The sequence below is a fragment of the Geospiza fortis genome, unplaced genomic scaffold, assembly GCF_000277835.1.
Source record: "Geospiza fortis unplaced genomic scaffold, GeoFor_1.0 scaffold229, whole genome shotgun sequence".
NCBI classification, from domain to species: domain Eukaryota; kingdom Metazoa; phylum Chordata; class Aves; order Passeriformes; family Thraupidae; genus Geospiza; species Geospiza fortis.
In genome coordinates this window covers 1,248,251-1,263,712 of record NW_005054357.1, presented here as the reverse complement: position 1 = coordinate 1,263,712, position 15,462 = coordinate 1,248,251, and the positions used below count along the sequence as shown (strand labels likewise).

The 15,462-nt window shown below is 39.6% G+C and overlaps 1 protein-coding gene across 1 annotated transcript in view; it reads right to left on the bottom strand.

The window, feature by feature from the left end:
* Positions 1-10,883: 10,883 nt before the first annotated feature.
* Positions 10,884-15,462, bottom strand: part of ZNF281 (zinc finger protein 281) — a 22,538-nt gene continuing 17,959 nt past the window's right edge. Inside the window, exon 5 of the mRNA XM_005423750.2 lies at positions 10,884-15,460. Coding sequence (XP_005423807.1) covers positions 13,052-15,460 — 2,409 coding nt within the window. The 3' untranslated portion in view covers positions 10,884-13,051. The remainder of the gene's footprint in view (positions 15,461-15,462) is intronic.

Below are 15,462 nucleotides of genomic sequence, written 5' to 3'. Positions count from 1 at the left end.
TTCCTAGCATACTGCACACAATTACATATGTTTATATCACTTACAGTGGTGTCACATGTAAATTAAATTATTCATGTTTATGTTTTGGAGGGAGTATCTCAACCCATAAATAGTGCTTTTAAAGTGAGCACAGCAGAGAAAGCACTAACAGCATGACACACAGGGAGATGAATGCACGGGCCAGAGGCAACGCTGTTCTGAAGGCACAGGAAAATGCCAGCAGACCTGACCTCCTGACCTGAAGTTCTAGATAGAGCACAACAAAAGAAGAGGAACAATCAGCAATTAAACTAATGGAAAAACATGTTGATGATCAATTTAAATCAAGTTTTTCACAGACAACCACTAGCTCTGTCCTATTCAGTGCCCCCATGCACACCTGTGAAGGGGTATTTTTGTGAGCTGCAATGAATGGGATGAAATGCATTATCTACATGAAAAATAAGCTGCCTTTTTTTGTTGGTGGTGGGGTTTTTTTTGTTGGTTTTTTGCTTTGTTTTTTTGTTTTTTTGGGGGTTTTTTTGTTTGTTTGTTTTTGGTTTTGTTTTCTGGAGAGAGCAAGCAGCCAAGGATTGCAGAAGGCAGGCTGGTTTCTTTCAGTAATGATGCCACCTTGGAGCATTCACAATGCAGCCCCAGAACACAAGACCACCGACTGTGCAAAAGCCTAAATCTCTCAGACTGTTACTCCTTTCATAACAAAAAAAGGTGAAATAAAAAAATACCATTTGCAACCAAGTTTACTTACTGTACTCTTACACTCTGCACTAGTCAACAAGACAGTGCTTATGACAGACTGGAAAGTGTATATTCCATTGTATATGATGCACTGCTTTAGCTTATGACAAACATTTAAAATAAAACCATAACATCTTTCCTGTGGTGTATCTGCAATATGTGAAGGTGATTCCCATTTAGCTCAAAATAGACAACTCCTCAACTTCAGCCAAGTTAATTTGGTTCAACTCAAAATAACTGTGAAAGTTTTATTAAAATGGATTAAAAAGTACATTTTAAGTACAATTGATGTCTTCATCAATTCTTGCATCTTCTTTATCAGTGAGAAAAGACTGTACAAGCATTCATTATCTGGGCAGCTCCAATTACACTTCCCAAAACTATTGTTCAGTATTCCCTGCAGGTTGAGAGTGGTTCATTTAAGCAACACTACCAATTTAACATGTAAACCAAAACTAATTTCTGGCTGCAGGCACTACTGGAAGAAGAAGGTACCTCTCCTAAATATCCTCCATAAACTCCAATTATATTTTTAAAGGCTGGAATATTTGGTATTAATTTACATAGAGATATTTAGAACAGTTAAATGTTTACTACAATGAAATATCCTTCCAAAATTCTTCACTGCAAATTTAAAAAGAAAAATTGGTTTGGAAGCGCAACAAAATAAGGAAGTCACATCCTTCGGGGACTTTCATATATGTAACCATACAACTTATTTATACTGCAGTTCATTCAATTAAAGAGCCTTCAAAAGGAGTAGATGTCTGATGGATTATTGCATTACAACTGGATAATTTGCAGCACTAGCTCCTCTATAGGAACATGGAACCTGCAGCAACAGATAAACTACCTGGTCACATTACTTGCCCAAGGCAATGTAATTCCTGATGTTTCAGCTGTGAAAAGTTCTGTCCATCCCCATTACCTTTAATGTTATTTCAACTGATCTACTCTAATTAATACTGTATAGTTTTGCCGTCTAAAATGTTATCTCAAAACCTTTCACAATCTTGTCAAGCTCCTGATTGCAAAGCTGATCACATTTTCATCAACCACATCTGACACTGTCAGATGCTTTCTTGTACACACATATGCATGAAAATAAATATATACATTAGTTATTCAGAAAGCCCTGTTCATTTTCAAGAAAAATGTTAATGGAAAATACATTGTCTTAACTATCACACAAAAAAAGGGGGGGGTGGCAATCTCTAGTACTCCCAAAGATGACTGAGTTTCAATAGGAATGTATCCATTGTGTCACAGGTGTACACTACTGTGTATGGTCAAGAAAATCTACCTAAATTCATCCACATGATATAAATTTCTGAAAAACTGCAGTTGGCCCTGTTCTTCCAGTGGGCTTGGATATGTGCCTCCTGCTCTGCCAAGAGGGGTAAAACCAAACTCTTCATGTAAAGGCCAGTTACAACAGCTCTTTATCCCAAAAGCAGCAAGACATCCACATGGCAAGTAAATATCAATCCTCTGCATCTCATGCAAAGAAATAAAATCTATGCAGAGAAAAAGGGAAATAATACATAGAAACATGGAATCTGGAACAGGAGGGAAGAACAGAACATGTGGCAGGATGCAGGAACTGATCAGGCAAGGAATGCAGGAGCAGAAATAAGAAGATTAGGACTGAAGGAGGGTACACATAAGATAATGGAAATAGCAAAGCAGGAGCTAAGAGAGAGGCAGAGACTTGCAGAACAGGGAGGTCTGAATGAGACACCTGGTATTTGCTTACTGGGTTAAGTGCACAAAGAGAAGCGGGACTGGAACAAGGGTCAAGGCCAAGATAACAAGAGTCCATCCTCTTGAGTTATTGCTTCCTAGCCCACTCAGAAGAGCAACATCACCAAGTACACCATTACTGAGGTATCTGCATCTGCCATGAAAACAACTCCAAAGGTGTGTTCTCCCCTGGTCCTGTTTCATGGAGGATGAAACCAGGTACTGTCATCAGTCATTCTTTAGCTCAAATGTCAATGGTCCTTCTCATCCAAGGGCTTCAGACCCACTTACTGAACCAGAGGATGATCCCCAACAGAAAGTCCACCTTGGGGAATTCTGGCTGTTTTCTCAGATTGCTATCTTAAAAAAGCAAAATCAAGCCGAAACCAAAAAAAAAGGAAAAATACATACAGAAAAACTGTAGAAGAATACCAAGATTACTTGAAGCCATAAATCTGTCCTCAGGCTAGTTGTTTAATATTTTCTGAAAATCCCCCTAAGTTCAGTAATTACAGACTGATATACATGAATAAAGGGCTGCCTTCCCACATTATTAGAACAAGAAATTTCATAAAAATCAATAATCACAGTGTTCAGCAATAATAAGGCTTTGCATGTCAAAAAGGATAATATCCTCTACCACTTTAGACAAACACTATTCCAGTACCCTTTAAAAAATATAACATCTTTCTATTGCAACATCTCAGAGAACCAGGGATTTTCACAGAAATTTTTACTGCATTTACATTATGAATATTTGACAAATACATAGCAGTATACACAGAGTATGCACAAAGAGGGGTTTAAAAGCATGACAACATGTATCTGTAAGCATAAACCAACAAAGACTTGCCATTTATAGAAGCCAGAAAAGTTGAAGTTGGAAATACTGAGTTAGTCCAAACAACACCCTCTGATAAAACCCAAGGTCTGTGATGAAATCAAGTCTAACAAACAAAAGAAGTGTAGAGCAGAGAAAAGAAAGGCCTGTTGCAAGTATGTCAGAAAAACGCTGACATCTCTTAAAAGCCATTACTTAAAACTAGATCCACAATAGAGGTGTGAAAATTATGAAACTTCTCATTATAACTGACCACTGTCACCACATGGAAGCTCAGGATTGACTGCAGCACCACTCAGCATTGCTGCCCTGATGCTGAGGAACAGCCAGACCAGACCCACCAAGGACGACCCAAATTACATTGGCATAATATCCAGCTTTGATTAAGCTTTGAAAGACATCTGGTCATTCCTTCAGTTTATACATTTTAATCCGTATCCTTTTTAATCATTTTTTGCTTTCTGTTTTAAAAAAAAAATCTGCCTCACCCTGTCAAGACAGTCTTTTGCAACAACTGAGCCCATGACCAGAACAACAGCTGACAGCAATGCCTGAAAGAGCCTAATGCTGTTAGGACTTATCAACAGACTGATAAGATAATGCTCTGTGCCGGCCTTTCTCCAGAAGAAAGATTTCAAGTCAAAAGTCTGATCCAAAACCAGAAGCTGCATTCTCCTTGCTTTGCTCTGCATAAGGTCTGAGCAAGAGCAACTTCAAGTCAGGCCATTTCAGCTAACTTTGGGGAGAAGAGGGAAATAGCAATTACCATCTCCCAAATCAGGTAAATTACTGTCAGTTAGATGTTTCCTTTTTGTAACCTTCAACAATTAATGAGAAATTAAAGGAGGAAAGTTAGTAAAACAAAGTAACAAACAAAAAATATTACATATTGTATATTTTATATTTTGTATTGTATTTAATAGAAACAGCAAACATTTTATTTCACAATGCCTTCACCATCTTTTCTTCTTAATCTTTTTAAAAAAGTCTAAGAAAGACTGGTCATGGAAAAGGCCTGCAAGTTAAGGCAGACTCAAGTGTCCAAGCTAGACATCAGAAACATTGAACTACTTACCAGGAGTCCCAGCAACATTCTGAATTCCTGAGCCCATTTGTTCCATCAAACAGTGCACTTTGGGACACACCATTGTACTACTTCCTAGAGACACTGACTGTCCCTTCAGCATGGAACCTGTCGTTGCAGTTTGGCACAGACCACCAGAGAAAATCACAGAATTATTGATATTGGAAAGGACCTCTTGAGTTCATTTTACCCAAATCCCCTGCTCAAGCCAAATCAGGTAAAGCAGTCTGTCCTGAATCATGTGCAGTTGGGCTTCAAATATCTCCACAGGCAGACATTCCATGACTTTTCTGGCAACTTACTTCTCTGTTTGACAACCCTCCCAGTAATTTTTTTGTGGAATTTCATGTGTTTTGTGTCCATTACCTCTTGTCCTGCCAGGGGGTAGTACTGCAAAGAGTCTGGCTCCCTCATCTTCATTCTTTCTCCTTAGGTATTTGTAGGCATTTATGAGATCCTGCTGAGCCTGGTGTTCTCCAGACTGAACATTCACAGCTCTCTCAGCCCCTCCTACCATGAAAGAGAATCCAGGTGCTTATTTCATCCCTGTGGCACTGCTGGACTCCTTTTTTACCACAAGGACACACTGCTGTTCTGGTATCAAATTGGTCACATTCCAGCCTATTAAGTAAGCTTTATGAGTAAGTCTTCTCATTTATAGAAAACAACAAGTTAAATATTTCTAGCCAATCATTAACATACTGTCCCACGTACCTTTTTATTTTCATCTATTGAAGTCACTTCTCACTGTCCACTAGATCCATTTATAGGGTATCAGTGTATTGTTTTCCTGAAAAAGGTTTTAAAAACTTCTAATATTGTATGTTAACTGCTGTTTCACTCTTTCAATTTACACAGCTCTGATATAACATGTGCATATTCTAAACTTTTATTTTCTTTCTTTTTTTCCTTTTGATGAAGCATATTCTCAGAGAGGGACATTCCCAATAAAAATACCTGTTCCAGGTACTCACCCAGGCTGTGGCCTTATGGGAATATCATTCATTATCATTGAGTAAACAAGCTTCTCTTCAAAAAAAAAAAGTAGTTTTAGTCCTTGGCTAAAAATAAAAAAAAATTATCTGATCATAGAGAACCAGTCCTGTAGCTATGACTTCTTACAAAAGGAACAAGTCTCCATTCGTTACCTTGACTGCACATGTTAGAGTTTGCTCTGCTACAAAGGCCTCTCCTCCACAAGAGGCAGATCAACATTGCTGAAGCCTTGAGAAAGTCCTGAAGTAGCAGGTAGTGCCATTATTTAAGAATGACAGATGACTCTCTATGGTTAAAGAAATTTGCTGAGCACTGCAAATGACAAGCCTCTGCTGAAGTGGGATAGAGCAACTCCCCATAGGAAACAGCCACATTTATGTGCTCCACTTTCTTATGTGGGCCACCAAGAAATTCAGGCCTTGCTAGATTCCAACACAGTGCACTGCAAGCCTGCACTGTACTGCAAAAGTGAGTGTAAAATGAATGACTGAAAAGTAAATGCAAAATGAAGGAAGATTTGTGAATTTTCTAGATACAAAACTGTAAGTAGGTACAAATAATAATGCCCTGCTTCTGTGTATCCCAAAATCAGGCCATTAGAAAGTACCTTAAGAAACTGGAAGGCCCTTTACCAGTCATATGGACAGTCAAGTAGACCTTCCTTCCTTTCCCAACTCCTTGCCACAAATTGTTCCAGCAGCAGTGTCTATATTGAGAAAGAAGTCAGTGTTATTCCTAGATTTTGCAAACTGACAAGTTACGACACATTTTCTAGTCTTTTGATTTTGTTCACTGATGGGAGAAGGGGGATCCTCTGTTTTATTTGTGTCCTTTCTGGCGGAGAAATAATAAAAAAAATAACAGCTCTGAGAAGCTTGTGTCAGCTTCATTGTCAAGACAAAGGTCACTGCGTTCCTATTCACCATGACCCACAACTGTACCCATTTAAAGACTTCATTATGCTATATTAGAGGGACCTCTTTCTCAGAGATTTTAATTTAGCTTCATTGTGAGAAGAACAAAACATGTAAGCATCAGAATATGGTGTTAAAAATTGTAAAAACTAATGATTTCAGCAGTCTTACTCCCTTTGCCATCCACTCTTAATGTGTGAAGTATGATTGCTACAACCACATAAAATATGAAAATACTTTAAAAGTGTCTCTCAACTCCAAAATAAATAATCAAATTTAGTATCTCTGCACAAAAATTGCCATCTCTGCAAAAATCCAAGTTCCAAGAACACAAAAAGAGTAATCAGTTTAACTCCCATGTCCCAAGACTAATATTAAATGACTGGAAAGAAGTTTTAATTAAGAATTCTTGTGAAGTAAATTTCTAAATCACCTACATATTTCATACAAACTTAACTCTACACTAAGATTACCAAGTGTAAATGTTTAGTTATAAGGCCTGATGGACAAGTACATGAACATGATACAATATGAGCTACCTCTCACAGATTTCTTAAGCTAAACAGATTAAATAGTTTAAGTGTCACATCTCCATTGATCACTACTGAATAACACCTGGGGTTATTCAGCCCTTGGGCAAACCTGAGCTTGCAGATTTTGGCACAGATCTCTGCACTTCAGTTTCACAAAGTGGATCAGTACTTGGCAATAGCAGGCCTTCCCAAACCCCTCAGTGCTGTGAGAAGCAGAGCTGGCTGTGCTGTCTCTCCCCTTCCCAGCCCCTGGCCCAAGCCCAGCTGCACAAGGCAGGCCACGTCCTCTCTGCCAAGACCCTGGGAGTGCCTTCTGCCCCTGGAGAGAGCATGGGGCCAGGAGCTGCCACAAGTAAATGTGTTACCACCACCCTGACCGAATTCCAAGCAGAGAGCTAACACAACATGAATGCCCTCTGTGGCTGAAGAAGTCCTTATTAGTCTCATTTTCCAGGATTACCAAGCAGCTTCCAAGAGAATGTATTTTTCATTCTAGAGATCATTTTCGTTAAGAGGTAAGAAGATCCACTGACATTTTACCCACTAGAATTTAAAGCACCTCAGCAAATCATGCAAGATGTTTTATTACACATCTATGTACTTCCTCATTACTGGAAAGCAAATTAAAGTGATTCTAAACCTTGTCACTCATCGAATCGCACATGGATTTCTTTCTTTCTTTCTACTCTACACAGGTCTCAGCCCAATCTTATTCCCACTCATCTCAGAATAAAATACCATCTGGAAACATTCCCACCTGTGAGGTATTGTTCCCCCCTTCAGAAAAAAACGTATTCAGAATCTCTGAGCAGCCTGATCCATCCTCAATATAACTCCTAGCCATTTGCCAGCACCCACACACATCATATCCCAGTCAAGACTCCAACCTATCCAGTGGGAACATGCACAGAGAGAACTACACACTGTAAGGAGAAATCTGAGATGAAAAAATAACCAGCCTTTTGACCTTCAAGATAAAAATCAAAATTAAATCTTTTGCCAACAGCACAAAGTAAAGGATCCTTCTGAACAAGACACAGGAATATTCTGAAGGGTAATAACCTAGCTTTAGATTAAGCAGGTTTTAGCATCAGAGGTGGCACATGAGCTACTGCAGAATATCTGTATGTTGCAGATCCTGCATAATGACCACTACATGCCTCATTAGCTCACAGAATCTTTTGCTAACTGTAGCACTAAGTAAGAGACTATTTAACATACATTTCAGGTAAGACAGTGTATTAAAATAATTTAAAAATATATTCTTAAATCAGTTCTTAATTCTTTCTTCATTTTAATCTGGCTACACAATATTTTTAGCAAATTTCAGGCCAGGACAGCTTTCTAGTGTGGCAGCATCCCATTATTAAGGAGAACCTTGGGTTTCAGATTACCAGATCCATTATCCAATTAATAAAATCAAAATATTGAAAAGTATCAATATGAAAATAAAGCAGTATATTATATACAAAAATTTACATTACTATAAAGATTATGAAGCATTATAAGTTAAAAAATGCCAGAACCAAATCTTCTGTTGATTTCTCAATTCACCCCATCTTGAATGTACAACAGATTGATGACATGATGAGAGAGAATTTCTTCCAAGCAACACTGCCTTGCTGTTTGTATCCATATCAAGCAGGATGACACTCAGAGCATGAAGCAGGACTCTGCAGGATGAGGCTGTGCAAGAAATGTGTTTCAAACATCACAGATTAAAAGTTTATGAGGGCTGTTCATTTGCTAAACAGGGTATACATCCCGTGTTTCAAATTATGTGCACAATAGTAAACCATATTTTCCTAGGTGTTTGTACAAACAAAAAAATTGCACAAAAATCATCTGAGAAGAACATTAAAAGTAAATACTGCAGTTTATATAAGCAGCAAGAAAAGATTCCAGTCTGACAATAAACAACACATTAGAAAAAAGATTGCCACATGGGCTAACATACCAAATGACTGAAACAGTCGGATGCATTGTCCTGGAGGGATCACCTTTGGAGATATAGCTACCAAACTTTCACATTTCTGAACATAAAAGCATTTTTCAGAAACTTACCAGGTTTCACAAGCAGTGATTCAACAAGGGACATACGTCAACACAGTCTAAAGTCCTAGCTGGGGGAGGATGATACTGATTTGGTTTTGAAGCAGCATGGGATGAAAACACCAGTGGAACAAGTTTTCTTCCTTAATCTAATTTTAGGAAATACATGGGCAATTTTTGCAGAAGTTTCCCAGAGAAAGATAGTGCATAGATGATGAGACAGACAGACTGGAAAATTACAGCTCAAATGTTTAAAGCTGGTGGTCAGCAGGGGCTGTAAACAGGATCTGTAATTTTAAAGTGACCTGATTCTCTTCAACCATTGAGCTAGTAACTTACACATTCTCACATGTATCTTCCCTGCTGTTACAAACATTCCCACAGCCACAACAGCAGCCTCACATGAACAAGACTGATGTCTAGCTGATGGGAAAAAAAACAGCAGAAGCATCATTCAGACAAATACACTGTTATCAAGTATATAATACTGGGGATGAGGGGAAGACCAAACAATTGAAACAACAAAAAAACCACTAATAGAATGCATTGAATTATTCCAGTAGCTTCTCAAGGTCTCCATGAGGCATCAAGATGCTTTTCTTCATCAGTAGTCCATAAGCCTGAAATTGCATACCCTTCACATCATTCTGTTTCCACTTTTTCATTCTCCTTTCATTTCAGTTTTTACTCTAATATTTCTCCCACAAGTCTGTATACATTTGAAGTAATTCAGGAACTACAACAAATTTTAGTTAGCTCTTCTAGATCATATGCAGGCAGGTCAGACATGCACATTCAGTGGCTTGGGACACAGAGATGCAATCACAGACCAAGGTATCATAAGTGCACTAGGTTCCAAGGCAATAATGCTATGTGAACTACTCTAAGAGAAGTGTAACAGTTTATACACCATTTGCTGTCATTACATCTGTGAACTCTTTACAGTCCTGTAATTGGTAGGCAGCAGGTTATCATTCCCCTCCCATAACTCCTTTAAAAACAAACTAAACATTGAAATCAAGTGGCAAAGAATTCAAGAGCCATTTTGCTTTCCCTTCTCCTCTCACCAACACACCCCTAAATAAGGTTCACATGGGCTAACTGCTACTATGTAGTTTTCAAATATGTGCCAGGTAAAGCCACAGCCCGATTTCCATGCAATTTTAACATACCCCTACCTTCATTACGACAAAATTTGAATCCCATATTAAAGCAGAAAAATCTTTTGTTCAGCTCTATTTAGAAACATGTTTCAAGGACTAAGCTGTGCAAAGAGCTTATAAAATCCCACTACATTTTCCTACCACACTTTTAAATGATTCCTAGCAACACTCTGATTAGACATTGAGCATATTCCGTACTTACTTTTTGTAAGGTTTTGTGCTTGGTTTTCAACATGCCAAGGATTTTTCTCACCCATGTCACTGCCTTGATTCAAATACACATGCAAAGTTGAAGAAAAATACAGACTAAGTAAATCCACAACCTACCTTCAGATTACGTAAAATGCTTTTCAAGTATTTTGCTACAGTAGTACTTTTACACGACTTTCATTATAATGCAGGAATTAACAGAAGGGTGAGGGGGAAATTACAACCAAATAATACCCCCTAAAAGCAGATACAGAATTTTCTACAATCTTTATCTTGAATTAAGTTATGGTATAGTATGAACTTCCAGCAATTATGAAAAGTCTTTGCAGTTAACAATATGCACTTTAGATATCTTTAACTAAAATCAAAGATTTGAAAAGATGAGGCTGTATAAACATTTAACTTCAGGAAACTTGTTAAGCTAAAGGTATGAATTAGACTCCTGGTTCTAAAATAGCACATTTTGATTGTTTGACTCAGAAGGAAACTGAAGAAAACAAACTGAAAACCTTCCAGTAAGTAATATTATTCCTTCTCAAAATTTAATCTCCTAATGTTTCCTTACTAAGTTATCAAAAGCATGATTGGATAATAGAAGTGATGCCTTTATAATTTTGTGAATAATGGGTTTTATTAAGTTAAAGCAAACAGCCAGAACAATACATATGCAACTTCTACTACACACAATATAAAGAATGTAAATTATAACCTCTGTAAAACAAAAGAAAAGGTACTAAAAAAGCCAACACAGTGGTTACGGACTATTCCATCCCTGGTAACAGGCTGGGTTCTGTGTTTAGAGAACTGTTGTTGTTTGATTATTTAAACTGAAATAACATGAAATACAGATTCAAGTATAAATAAAAAGTTAATGGAGTTACACAGACTCTATGAGAAAAAACTCTAGGTTAGTGAGGGGGGGAAAAGTTTACTAGCAAAAGAGATCACGAATGGGCTCAGCTTTCTATTCATAGTGGTGAGGGACAACAGGAGAAATTACCCAGGATTTTTGTAACAATTCCTTTAATAATACACCAATTTCATAACAGAAGTGTTTTACACTTGCACAATGTTAATAACTTTATTATACATGGAAGCCTGTAATAGGCTGATTACACAATAAGACTGCAAACAACCACTGGTACCTTCCTGACAACAGAAAAGTACATAAGACTGAAACATCACCAGAAGTACATAAAAAACCATCATCATAAACATCACCAAAAATTACATTAAAAAACTAATCAAAAAATTCATTTGCAAAAAGTGGTTTAGAGCAGTGCCACTGCGTTTCAGCAGCTTTGAATGGCCACCAGTATTTCTAGCAGGTTTCCATGGCTCCACAGGCATTAATCAGGATTCACATATAATAAATAATGTACCACAAAATATACATAAAGTAAGGCAATAATTCCAAAGAAAAGTTCTGTTGATATTAACAAGCCACTCAAGTTCTACTTTTGTAGTTGATGCCATCACCAGAATCCTTTGATGGAATTGCAGCCTTAGGCCCTAAAAGCCTGCCATGATGAACTGCTGCAAGCCCCTCTCTCCGTAAAGAGCTCCAGTGACACCACCGGGACACTGCTGGGCACAGGGGTCCGTGGTAGCTGATCCTGATGCAGGACAGGGGCCTCACTATGTACAATTGGGAGTAGATTATTTCTTATGGTACATGGAAACCTCGACATCGTTCTGAAACAGTTGGCTGTTCATTGTTCATCACCTGACGTCATAAGACATCAGAAAGCACATCATAAGATATGCACTTTCTGGAATGTAAATCTTTTTAAATGCTAGCTATTAGTTTGGGATCACAGAGAGTAGGGGAAAAGGGAAAAAAAAAGGTGATGGGGAGGTGGGTGGGGGGACAGGTAGACAACCAAGATCAAGTCCAGAGGAAGCAGGAACACAATAAAATAGAGGGAACCCTTCACACTAAAAGAATGTGAAAATGGGAAGAGCAGGAGATGGGCTTTTTTGAACCGTAACAAATAATGTATCCCAAAACCCTATCTGGATTAGGACTGTAGTTTCAAGTTGGGGTTCTATTGACATGAACCAGCTGCACACATTCTGCTCTCACAGTTTGTGTCAACAGAATCTCTTTACGGAATTACAGTCTTACACAGAAGTTCTGGGGACATTACTGTGCAGATTAAAGCTACCGTGCTGGGCTCATCGTGCAGACCCAAGAATATTTGCTCCACCTGCCTGGAATGAGCGTCACCTGGAAGAACAGGAGTACTTTAAAAACAACAAGATTTAGGTAGCAAAATTCTTTCAGATCAGCTGACGTAAGAGACAGCAATTTGAAATGTCAAAGATCCCTTCCTCAAAAAGCTGAGATATATTTGTCATCATCTGTAAATTGGAAGTTCCAATACACTTGCGGTGCACAGAATTCCCATGCTTCATTACACTTTCCTGAGAGTAAAGCAATTAGAATAAACTTTAGTCCTAGGAACAAAGTTAATTTTTTGCATTTTAAAATCTTGGGCTATTCCCTGACAATCTACATAATGTAAATTTGATTGCTAAACATTGTCACTTGAACAAAAACACTATTTTAAAACTATTGATTTTTGATTAAAAACCATAATAAACAGAGCTAAAAAAAATCACACTAACAAAATAAACTAAATATGAAAAGTTGCATTGAAAGGGCATGTTACATTATTCTTAAAAGGACCGTGTAGAAACATTCCAATGGCAGTGTTGTCAAAGTAAAACAAATTACATTAAGAAGACCCCACAGCGTGGTCACAGTCAGGACCTTACCTGTAACTCTGGCTGGTTGGGGTTTTTACTCGTGTACTACATGGCTCACTTACATCAGACATCATATTTGTATACCCTGAGAAATCTGACACTGAAGTCCTTACTCTATGGTCCACTTCTCCATTAGAGTTAGTGATAAAAGTCATTGGCACCCTGCTGCCCGACTTGAACTGAGAACCAAACGCTTGTGCAAAGTTCTCGATCTGGTAGGTTGCTCTAGGCTCTAAGTCCTTCTGAGGATCTATCTGGCTGGTTAACTCCTGAGACGGGATCTGAAAGCTTGTTGAGGATTCTAAGCTTTTCTGTTCTTTCTGGCCAGTCAGTTTCTGAGATGTTGACTGGTAGTTCGATGAAGTCTCTAAGTTTTTCTGAGGATCGATGAGATCATCCAGCTCTTGAGAAGGAGTCAACTGTTGATGCGAAGCCTCCAAAGCAGACAAGTAAAAGCCTGGCTGAGAGCCAAGCAACATCCCAAATGGAGGTTTTGGCAACGCAGTTGGCAATACTGAGGTAACGGATTGGCTGAAGCCACACTCAAGGGGAGATGTAGTGTATATCTGTTTGTCTGGAAACAGAGTGTGGTTATGGAGAGTTGAAGACAAGCTAACAAACTGGAAACTGGGTCCAAAAGCAAAACCAGTGCTGTTGGTTGTTCTTTCAAAGGCTTGTTGGAGGTATTTTGAGTATTCTTGCAACATGCTTGCCTTATCATTTGAAACTGTTTGAGAGTTAGGGCTCAAGTTTTCTTCCTGAACCATGTCTGAATGTTCTCCTGAGGTGTGCAAGTCCACACGCTGTTCAGTTATACTGAAAGGATCTTCTTTCTGGCCTTCTGATTTGTGAGAGTACTGGTCCAAAAGGCTCTGTAAGACTTCATCAGGAATACCAGACTTGTCGTGGCAAGACTTGATTTCATTATTTAAAGATGCTGAATCAATAAGAGATAAAGGAGCTTCATTATCCATAACGCTAACACCTGGAGACTGGATGACGGACTGCTGGGAAGTCATGTGTCCGACATTAAGTGAAAAGGCACTGTTACTGCTTGCAGTTTGTAAGTATCTTCTTTTCTTTGAAAACTGCATGGCATCATCATAATTGCTACTTATCTGACCCGGTTTACCACCTGTACTTTGGAGAAGGCCAATAGATTCTACACCGGTATTGGCTACTAGGCCTAGAGAGCCACTCTGTTTCCCAGACAGTGGTTTTTGCCCCAAAATATCTGGCAGTGGTGATACAAAGTTAAGGTAATTTTTGTCTCCTTGTTTTCTGCTCGCTTTTTTCAAGACCAATTTTGGCACCTTTTTCTGAAGTTCTTCTACGCCTGTGCCAACGAGACCACCACTGGAAGACACAATAGGAATATCAACTGCATAACTTGGCATGGCCACATTACTTGTAATTTGAGATTCAGCAATTTTGCTGCTACACTTGCTTCCTTTGTTTTCAGTGGACGTATTTTTTGTTTTACTTTTTCTCCTTGAGGAACTTGTATTTCCCTGAGACAATGCAGCCAAGCTACCCATGCTATTTGATGATCCGGGCTCCATTCCGGCCCCTGCTTTACCTATGGCTTCACCACATGTTCTTCTGTGCTTTAACAGTCTATCAGTCCTTGAAAAATACTGCTGACAAGTGTCACATTTGTATGGCTTTTCTCCACTATGCGTCCTCTTGTGTCTTTCCATGTGGTACTTCTGGATGAACTTCATACTACACTGGTCACACCCAAAAGGCTTCTCCCTACTGTGGATCTTCTCGTGTCTCTGCAGCAAGTACTTCTGGATGAAGCCCATGCTGCACTGGCTGCACTGGAAAGGCCTCTCCCCGGTGTGGATGAGCACGTGCCTGCGCAAGTGATAGGAGCTCCTGAAGGCAGCACTGCAGTGTTCGCAGACGTGAGGTTTCTGGCTGGGGGACGCGACGGCACCTTCCCCATCTCCCACCAGGGGGGGTTTGGATGAAGCGCTCGGCTTCCGCTTGGCTTTGATTCCCTGAGTTTCTGGCTTTGGCCTCTTTGCCTTCTTGACCTGGGCGTCGTGCTTTGGCTCACCCGCGCTCCCTGGAGCGCCCTCGCCTCTGCCGGTCAGCAGCAGGTCTCGGTGGGGATGCTGGTGCAGGTGGTGAAGAAGGCTGAGGTCCTGGATCACGCTCTGGCCGGTTCCTTCGCCGCTGCCCAGGCCGGGTGGTCTCTCCTCGGCCGCTCCCCCGAAAAGTCCCCCGTAGTGGTGATGGTGCTGCGACTGCTGCTCCTCCTCCTGCTCGCTGGGCTTCTCTTGCTTGATGCTCACCAGGGACTGCAGGAAGCCCCAGGGGCTCCTCTGCGAGGAGGGCGCGGAGGGGAAAGCCCCCGCCGGCTCCTTCTTGAAAGTCACGTCCTGCGGGGGCGGAGGCGCCGGGGGCT